Genomic DNA, 9870 nt, shown 5'->3' on the forward strand with positions numbered 1-9870 from the left:
GCTTCTTGAGGGTTTTCAGGGTCCTGATGTACGCGTCTGAATTGATGGTCGCACCTCTTGGCATCACATCCACAAGAATGACCCCATCACTGTCCCAAAAGACAGTCATCATGACTTTTCCGGCGGAGGGAGTTGTCTTGAATTTCTTCTTTCTCGGTGATTGAGGATGATGCCACTCCATTGACTGCCTTTTTGTCTCTGGCTCAAAGTGGTGTATCCAGGTTTCGTCACCTGTAATGATCCGGGACAGAAAGACCTCTCCCTCAGCATCAAAACGCTCCAACAATTCAGAAGAAATCGTTTTCCTTTGAATCCTGTGGTCTGCTGTGAGACTTCGTGGAACCCATCTTGCGCACACCTTCGAATATGCGAGAGCCTGGATAATTGCAATCACACTTCCATTGCTGACTGAAAGCTGTTGGGCCAATTGTCGAGTTGTGATGCGCCGATCCTCACGAATAATGGCATCCGCGCGGTTCAACATGTCTGGAGTGGTGGCTGTGGCAGGACGCCCAGAGCGCGGCAGATCACGGAGCTCGGTTTCTTCACTTCCTGAAGCTTTAACTCTCTTAGCCCAGCGACCAACGGTGCTCCTATCGACTGCACAGCTTCCATACACAGCACACAAACGTTTATGAATGTTCACCACCGTTTCTTTTTCAGCAACAAGGAATTCAATTACAGCTCGTTGCTTGTAACGAGAGTCGTTCACAGACGCCATTTTAACAGTTCACTACAGCTCCGCTATCGGTTGGAATCATTTGAAACTCCGTACACGAACGCGGGAAACATCAAATCTCAAGCATGTAAAAGTACACTTATCTATCTTCATTATTGGCTGAGAAAAAAAATGTGGGGCATTACTTAATGAGCGTACAAGCAGCAGCAATTACTCCATTCGGCGACCGATAACTAACCATCAAATCCTCTCGACCAACTTATCGAACCCACAAGGTACTCTGCACGGTTTTCCTTTGTGTGGTACACAACAGTTGTCACAAACCACATTAACTCTATATGCACTAAGGTTCTCAGACTTCTTATTTGCATGAGGTACGTCACAGTAGTGACCCACACAAACAATTTCATTCACAAGGGAAGAGTATTCCTCTCCTGTACTAATACCTTCACGGTCGTCCACTTCATTAATATCTGGGTCTGCTCGACTCTCGGGGCTTTCAGGTTAATAAACGGGGCACATATTGAGAAAAATAATTAGAAATCTTTACATTTCTTGATACATCAACTTTGTTAAAGTTTTTTCCAGTTGTGAATTTGTTTTATATATGCAGTAGATTTGCCTCAATAAAGTGTAAAGCACTCCATATTTATTTACTGAAGAAACAATAATTGTTACGTCACAGTTTTGGCTAACATTGTTATATTTTATTGGTATTTATTGACGTCAACAATCGCCCTTCGTTACTGTGGAAACAAATGGACTGGGAATCGCTTGTGGAAAAAGTGCATATACATAAGATACTTTTGTGCAATTTTACCTGACTGTTATGCCTAATTGTATTCTATAAACTCTCGCTGTGTAAACGTATCATAAGAGTACGTTGCAAGTTTCGTAAAGATAACATCCCACTTGATTTATTCAATATAACTTGAACTGTTGAAGAAAACATCAAGATGACTGTGACTTATACCGGCGAAGTAGCTACGTGCAGAGGATTTGGATGTTTCTTGAAATTACTTTTTCGGTAAGTAAAATATACAAATCAAAACACTTGTTGTTGTTGTTGTTGAGTTTGAGACAAAGCAAGGACAAAAATATCAGAGATTTGTACAGGGCCATAAATGATTTTGAGAAAGGATATCAACCTCAGACTAATTTGATAAAAAATGATAATGGCAATTCACTTGCGGATTCAATTTTGAATAGGTGGAAATTGTTCTTTAATCAAATCTTAAATGTTCACGGGTTTGGTGATGATGTTACATACGTCAGTATTTGCGAATCCAATGCAAGTGTTCAAAATGACCACCGTCAGCTTCGTAGCACAGTCGACAGAAGTGAGCAAGTGACTGGTAAGCGTCCAACTGAATTTCTGTTGTGTAATACATCTTTTTGGGAGCATTCCGTATTTTGTCGTGACGTCGGGTGTGGTAGTTGAGCCAAAGGCGACGACGACAAAGGGCGCAATTTACTTCGGAACAGGGGCTTCGGTTTGAATAGGAGACCCTTTTACCATTATGCAGGATACCACTTTGCAGCACGTAACTGCAAGGCTACATTCCCAAAGGGACTCAAGTTGTAAGAAACCTTTCGGCTCAGTTTTGTCGAACAACGGTTGAGCTGACTGTGACTGTGAGGGATCTCCGATTTAAAACAACGGTATTTTTCGACGAAACTATAGTTTCATCAAACAGATTTCATGCAACTGTCATACTCTGTAATGACACACATCAGATGGCGAAATTCTGTCGAAGTTTAGCAGCGTATTTTCCGCCCTGCCAGTCAGTAGAGTTTGATTATCCCTTCCCTGTGAGCATCTGGTAGCTGTACAACTGAGCGGCTACCCAAACGTAATTGAAAACTGGCGGATCGCGTAGATGGTTTTGACTGTGTCAGACGTAGCCTGTGACTTCCGTGTGTGAATTCCAAATCAGTTTATCGGAACATCAGTGTATTAACAACAATTACATTGAAGACAGCAATACTCAGACTCTGGGATACTAGGATACTGGGAGCGACCCGTTCTTCAAGTGCCTGAGCACTGCGGGTCCCAACTTTTAGTTGGCTTGATCTATAGACATTTCGTGGGACTCCTTAGCCTCTACCTGTACACAGGATAGCACAACACAGAAAAACGTGGACAAACATCCACGGCTTGAGTGGGATTCGAACCCGCGGTCCCAGCGACCAAGCGGCACAATGATCTTCAGACTCACCGCCGTGAAAACCTCAAATCCCACATAATAATTACATTACTTTATGCGTAGTTGGCAGCTTGATAAATGCCAGTTCACACAAAGTTTAATACTGCTGAGTTTTCGACATTCGGCGACTGCACCTTTAATTCAGTGCAAGGTTGAACTACTGAACAATAGAAATGCTGAATCAATTCTTCGCAATAATCTTGAATCGCATCTGCAGTGCGACTATCGATAAGTGTATATATGTGACAAACTAAATAGCAGACAGAGCTCGTTGATTCATTGAGTCGTATATTTATTTTAGTGCGGTGTAATTGTGATTCGGTACCTGCAATTTAGTTTTTACCTGCCCATCACTGTCACTCAGTGACATCCCACGCGATGTTCCCTTCAGATTACTCAACTGTACAGGGTCTAAGCAAGTCTGAACATTAATCTTCGAAGATCCAAAGAAACTGCAGTGCGCAAAAAGCGAGAAACACTTGAATAGGCCGATAAAGTAACCCACGTCTGGTAAGATTTCAGATTCTCGCTGCGGTGAATATGAAGATGACGTCTTCTGGAATACTGCGCCGTGTAGTCTGTTAGAAATTTGCCGATATTTAACAGGTACTTGCTGCCACCATCATCAGGTCGATGATAGAGGAAGCAAGTACTCATGAAACATCGGTAAATTTCTGCCCAGTAACCCAAAAAGTTTGTACTCCTCTTCCAGTATTGTCAGGGTCATTAAAAATGAGTAGGACCTATACCACCTTTCCCCCAAGCGCCTACATTGCGTATAGTGGGACAGCTTTACTTTTTTAAAAGTGCAAGTAAATGTGAACTAAGAAAAACGGTTAAAGATTACTGGCCTTTCCTCGTTCCACTGCACCTTGCGCTTTCATTTACATGCGACGGTTTATTACAGTGAAAATTATCTATCACGAGGTCACAGACTGTCAGGCTGTTTCTGTGTCTGGAATAATTTTCTTCTCAGTTGGTGTTAATGACAATGTAGTGACTCTGTCCTGATTCTGCGTGCATCATGGGTAGTTATGGATCCTCTTCAACGCAGATAATAATCGCTAGACAGAAGCAACTGATGTTGGAATGGTTAACGGGACAGATCATTTTGTGACTTCTGCCGATAAAGTTGTCAGATATTTGAGCAATTCTGGAATATTACTTCTTAAAGACTTCCGACTAAAATATAACGGATACTTCGGTTTTTGGAAGAAATTAATCAATATACCGTCTGTATGATTTCAATAATGATTCATAAGTAGTAGCTAAAGATTTTCTCAAATTGTGCTTAAAGTTTCATTCACAATTCCACTCGGTTACATTTTATTAAGCAATTTTTGCTTTAGGTGAAAAAAGGTCTGCAGTGGCCGCGCTGTCTGAGGCATGAGCCTTGTGCCGCTTGGTCGCTGGGACCGTGGGTTCGAATCCCACTGTTCGTGTTCGTGTCCGCGTTTTCCTTTGTTGTGCTGTCCTGTGTACAGGTAAAGGCCTTGGGACGGGCCGATCCCTCGTCCAAGGAGTACTATCTAATGTCCATAGATCAAGCCAACGGAAAGTTGGGACCCGTAAAAGGATACCGGAAAATGTGTGTAAAAAACATTGTTAAACCGGAAGTAGAAGAAGTGAAGAAAAATATTACGATTAGTGAGGTTACCGTGTGGTGGACTTGCTGTATCTGGCGAATGGTGTATTTACAGAAATATGTCCTGTCATAATACTGAATGTGTTCTAACAGCGTATCAATTGTTGCAGATGGCGAGGCAGTATCTACAAGCTGGTGTGGCCAGACCTTGCCATGTTTCTGCTCCTTTACTACACCTTTAACTTCGTCTACAGGTTCTTCCTGGATTCAGACCAAAAGAAGTGAGTTTTTAGACTTGGTGCTTCTTGGTGGACGTATTTCTTTTGGTGATGGACGCTAGGGATGGCGCTATGCAAAGTTTGGTGTTCAAAATAACAGAAACTGAGTTACTGCTCTGTCAAAGAGCAAAGGAGCACAAGTCTCAAACAACTTTTTGAATACTCGTGTTAGATAATATATTCGAGTCACTGGTTCGCAACAGGAGTGTCGTAAAAACCTTCCAAGGATGCCACAGAAATTTAAACATCCTAATTTGTTCCACTTTTATCGCTGTTAAAATGTGTTTTTAATTTTCTCGTCTCCCTCCACATTATTTATTTTACTATTGTGCTGCATCTCTAGGTAAGTTCCTAGGCGTCTAATAACAGATACTAATAAGTAAGACTTGTGGTTCTCACAGCGATGAGTATGAAGATATCCGTCTTCTGGGTTGTTGCGCTGTGTAGTCTGGTTGATGTTAACCAGCGTTTCAGAGGTCATACTGCCTCCGTCATCAGGGCGATGAACATGCCAATAGGGTGTGAGGTGCTAGGTTTACAGGCCGGAAAGTGAAAGGTGTAGCCTGCCCCGAGCTAATGGGAGCAGGCATGGGAGTGGACCAATGGTAGCACGTGGGCGAGAGTGGGAGAGGGAGAGACGGATACAGCAACCGTCAGATTCAGAAAGCTCTCAATCCGCCTGCGAGGCTGCCACCGCCTACTGAAAAACCAGCCTCGATTGCCTTCCTGCCTTACGTCGGGACGACCTTCAACCGCATAAGCAGGTTGCTGGCCAGGCACGACATCAAGTCTGTTGGTCTTCCGCCAAAGAAAATTTCCAGTTTTCTCCGGCCGGTAAAGGACGACCTAGGACTGAAGACGCCTGGCGTATACAGTGATCCCTGCGAGTGCGGTAAAGTCTACATTGGCCAGACAGGCCGTTCCGTTGAGGCCAGGATCAAGGAGCACGAACGCCACATCCGGCTCGGGCAGCCCGAGAAATCTGCGGTTGCTGAACAGCGCTTCAACATGGAACACCGTATAGAGCTCGAGGACACTTCTATTCTCTCCTCAAAAACCGGCTACATGGATCGGATAATCAGGGAAGCCATCGAGATCGAACCACATCCCGATAACTTTAACAGGGAAGATGGACTTCACCTGAGCCGGTAATGAAAGCCTCTTATTCACACACTTCGAGGACTCCGAGAGCGAGCAAGAGTGCGCCGCCAGAACCAACCAGACCACTAACATGGCCCTTTTCAGGGCCCTGATCCATACAACCAAACTCAACCTTTCTATCTCTACTTTCTCTCCCACTCTAGCCCACGTGCTACCATTGGTCCACTCCCTTGCCTGCTCCCATTGGCTCGGGGCAGGTTACACCTTTCACTTTCCGGCCTATAAACCTAGCACCTCACATCCTATTGGCATCTCTCTCCCCTGTGCTCTTCAGCCTGTATGTCAACGACATACCCACTCCGTCTCGCCACGTCGAGTTGGCACAGTACGCGGACGACACGGCTCTAGTAGCCACGTCCCGTAGCCCAACGCTTCTCGTCAGGCATCTGGAGACCTACCTCAGTAGACTTGAGCTCTGGCTCAGGGCCTGGAGGATTGCTATCAACGTCTCGAAGAGCACCGCGGTTCTCTTCGTTTCGGCGAGAAGACGCATCCAACAGCCCAGAGCGGTGCAGTTTCTCGGACAGCCGATCGAATGGGTCAAAACAGCTCGGTATCTGGGGGTCACCCTTGACGCCGGGCTTACCTGGTCGGCGCACGTCAACCAGGTGGGAAAGAAGGCTGCGCAACGATTAGGTGTGCTAGGCCCGCTCATCAATACGAGAAGTGGCCTGTCCATCAGGAACGATGTGCTGCTCTATAAGCAGCTCATCCGTCCCATGATGGATTACGCATGCCCGATCTGGAGGTCAGCTGCCCGCACCCACGTCCGGAAGCTGCAAGTTCTGCAATCCAAGTGTCTTCACATTGTTACTAACGCGCCCTGGTACGTTAGTAACAGGCAAATACATGAGGATCTGGGGGTCCCTTTCTTTGCCGACCACACCAGAGCACTGACTGAGAGATTTGACTCGAGGTTAGCTGGTGTGGGGAACCCCTTAGTCCGGCAACTCGGGAGGCACTCGTGCCGAACGAGGGCTGCCAGAGGTCGCCCAAGGGCAACCGAGGGCGATCGATGTTCAGCAGGCCAGCCGAGGCCGTCCCCAACAGACGGCCAAGTCGGCACAAGGAGTGGTTAGGCCACTCGGCTACCCTGACTGGGGTTTTCCGTGCTTTTCCTCAGTTGTAAGGCGAATGCCAGGGTATAACTTAATAGGGGCACGGCCCGCCACCCTCCCCCCCGATCATGGAGGCCATCAGCTGAAGTGATCTACACCCCATGCCGCAGAGGCCTTCAGCCGAACGGCCCCTCCCTCTCTGGGTTCAAACCCCAGAGATCCAACCAACCAAATTCCTTTGGACAACTTGCCTGACGGGATAACCTCCCATCAGCAGCAACAGATCCCAGTTTGAATGGTCGAGGCTCCAGCCACGGCGTAACCCAGTTAGCGTCAGCAAAATTTCCGTTTTTTACATTAAGACCGTTTACCATTTCCAGCAATGCGCCTTGAGCGCAGGAATGGTGTCACCTAGGTAGGGACGAGGCTTGCGCTTGCGCAGACCTCCGCCCTCAGTTAGCTTTTTGGTTGGTTGGCCTATTGGCATCGACCCAGACACAGCACGTCGTTGCAGCTGGCTCGCCTCGTCGAAAGGGTCAACAGAAACCTTGATGAGAAGCGGCTAACCGGCGCGGTTTTCCTGGACGTGGCCAAAGCCTTCGACACAGTCTGGGTCCAAGGCCTCCTATACAAACTGACCGTCCTCAACTTCCCGTCCTACTTGGTGAAAATCATCTCTTCCTACCTCGCTGACCGGACATTCCAGACGTCCTTCCAGTCGGCCACGTCCACACATCGTGCCATGCGGGCTGGAGTTGTGCAGGGCGGACTTCTCTCCCCTGTGCTCTTCAGTCTGTATGTCAACGACATACTCACACCGTCCCGCCACGTCGAGTTAGCACAGTACGCGGACGACACGGCTCTAGTAGCCACGTCCCGTAGCCCAACGCTTCTCGTCAGGTATCTGGAGACCTACCTCAGTAGACTTGAGCTCTGGCTCAGGGCCTAGAGGATTGCTATCAACGTCTCGAAGAGCACCGCGGTTCTCTTTGTTTCGGCGAGAAGACGCATCCAACAGCCCAGAGCAGTGCAGTTTCTCGGACAGCCGATCCAATGGGTCAAAACAGCGCGGTATCTGGGGGTCACCCTTGACGCCGGGCTTACCTGGTCGGCGCACGTCAACCAGGTGGGAAAGAAGGCTGCGCAACGATTAGGTGTGCTAGGCCCGCTCATCAATAGGAGAAGTGGCCTGTCCATCAGGAACGATGTGCTGCTCTATAAGCAGCTCATCCGTCCCATGATGGATTACGCATGCCCGATCTGGAGGTCAGCTGCCCGCACCCACGTCCGGAAGCTGCAAGTTCTGCAATCCAAGTGTCTTCGCATTGTTACTAACGCGCCCTGGTACGTTAGTAACAAGCAAATACATGATGATCTGGGGGTCCCTTTCTTTGCCGACCACATCAGAGCACTGACTGAGAGATTTGACTCGAAGTTAGCTGGTGTGGGGAACCCCTTAGTCCGGCAACTCGGGAGGCACTCGTGCCGAACGAGGGCTGTCAGAGGTCACCCAAGGGCAACCGAGGGCGATCGATCTTCAGCAGGCCAGCCGAGGCCGTCCCCAAAAGACGGCCAAGTCGGCACAACGAGTGGTTAGACTACTCGGCTACCCTGACTGAGGTTTTCCGTGCTTTTCCTCAGTTGTAAGGCGAATGCCAGGGTATAACTTAATAGGGGCACGGCCCGCCACTCTCCCCCCCCCCCGATCATGGAGGCCATCAGCTGAAGTGATCTTCCCCCCATGCCGCAGAGGCCTTCAGCCGAAACGGCCCCTCCCTTTCTGGGTTCAAACCCCAGAGATCCAACCAACCAGATTCCTTTGGACAACTTGCCTGACGGGATAACCTCCCATCAGCAGCAATAGATCCCAGTTTGAATGGTCGAGGCTCCCGCCACGACGAAACCCCGTTAGCGTTAGCAAAATTTCCGTTTATATTAAGATCGTTTACCATTTCCAGCAATGCGCCTTGTGCACAGGAATGGTTTCACCTAGGTAGGGACGATGCTTGCGCTTGCGCAGGCCTCCGCCCTCAGTTAGCTTTTTGGTTGGTTGGTTGGTTGGTTGTCTATTGGCATATTCATCGCCCTGATGACGGAGGCAGTATGACCTCTGAAACGTTGGTTAACATCAACCAGACTACACAGCGCAACAACCCAGAAGACGGATATCTTCAGATACTAATAACTTTGTATTGTCAGTCTATGCTGCAAAATCCAACTGACAGCTCGCCAGCTTATCTTCAGCACAGAAAAATAGTTTCCTGATAACTAATAATCACAGGCAATGATAGGCAATATGATAGGGTGAGACAGAAGATGAAAAGGAAAGTTTAAAAATACTCATTTAAATACTACAGAATTCTTCAGAATAAAATAACTTAATAAACAATTAACCGCCACGGTGGTCTATCGGTTAGAACGCTGGCCTTGTAATCCTGGGGTCTCGGGTTCGATTCCCGGCGGTGCCCGAATTTATAACTTGTGTTGGGCAAGGCCGTGGTTTAGGTAACACGGAGTTTTCCTCCGGGGGCTTCCCGGTTTCTCCGTGGCATCCCAACAATTACTCCATTCACACACAGAAGAAGGCAATGGCAAACCACTTCTGGATCATCTGCCAAGAACGTATGTGAACAGGTCCCAGTCTGAGAAAAGGATGGAAGGATCCTGTTCATATGGACCTGTCGTCAGACAGGACACTAATAATAATAATAATAATAAACAATTAGAATTGTGTTGTAAACTGTGTGTTGTGTTTCAACGAACACATAGAGAAATTAACAAGTTCACAAAAGTATGCATAGCAAAGCGATTCTGACTTGGTCAGCGTATTTTGATCTTTGACCTTCAAAATTAATGTCAGAATTCTCTGACGTTTGTGTACTTTGTGTCGGCGCGGTTTATG

The 9870-nt window shown here is 47.4% G+C and overlaps 1 protein-coding gene across 1 annotated transcript in view; it reads left to right on the top strand.

Moving 5' to 3' along the window:
* The first annotated feature begins 1272 nt into the window (after window positions 1-1272).
* LOC110835354 (bestrophin-2a) overlaps window positions 1273-9870 on the top strand; it is a 23031-nt gene continuing 14433 nt past the window's right edge. Inside the window, exons 1-2 of the mRNA XM_087347408.1 lie at window positions 1273-1706; window positions 4642-4752. Of these exons, the coding sequence (XP_087203534.1) occupies window positions 1636-1706; window positions 4642-4752 (182 nt within the window). The 5' untranslated portion in view covers window positions 1273-1635. The remainder of the gene's footprint in view (window positions 1707-4641; window positions 4753-9870) is intronic.

This window comes from Zootermopsis nevadensis, unplaced genomic scaffold (genome assembly GCF_977971745.1).
Source record: "Zootermopsis nevadensis isolate Lab colony 2312 unplaced genomic scaffold, Znev_1.0 Znev_ptg000011l, whole genome shotgun sequence".
NCBI classification, from domain to species: domain Eukaryota; kingdom Metazoa; phylum Arthropoda; class Insecta; order Blattodea; family Termopsidae; genus Zootermopsis; species Zootermopsis nevadensis.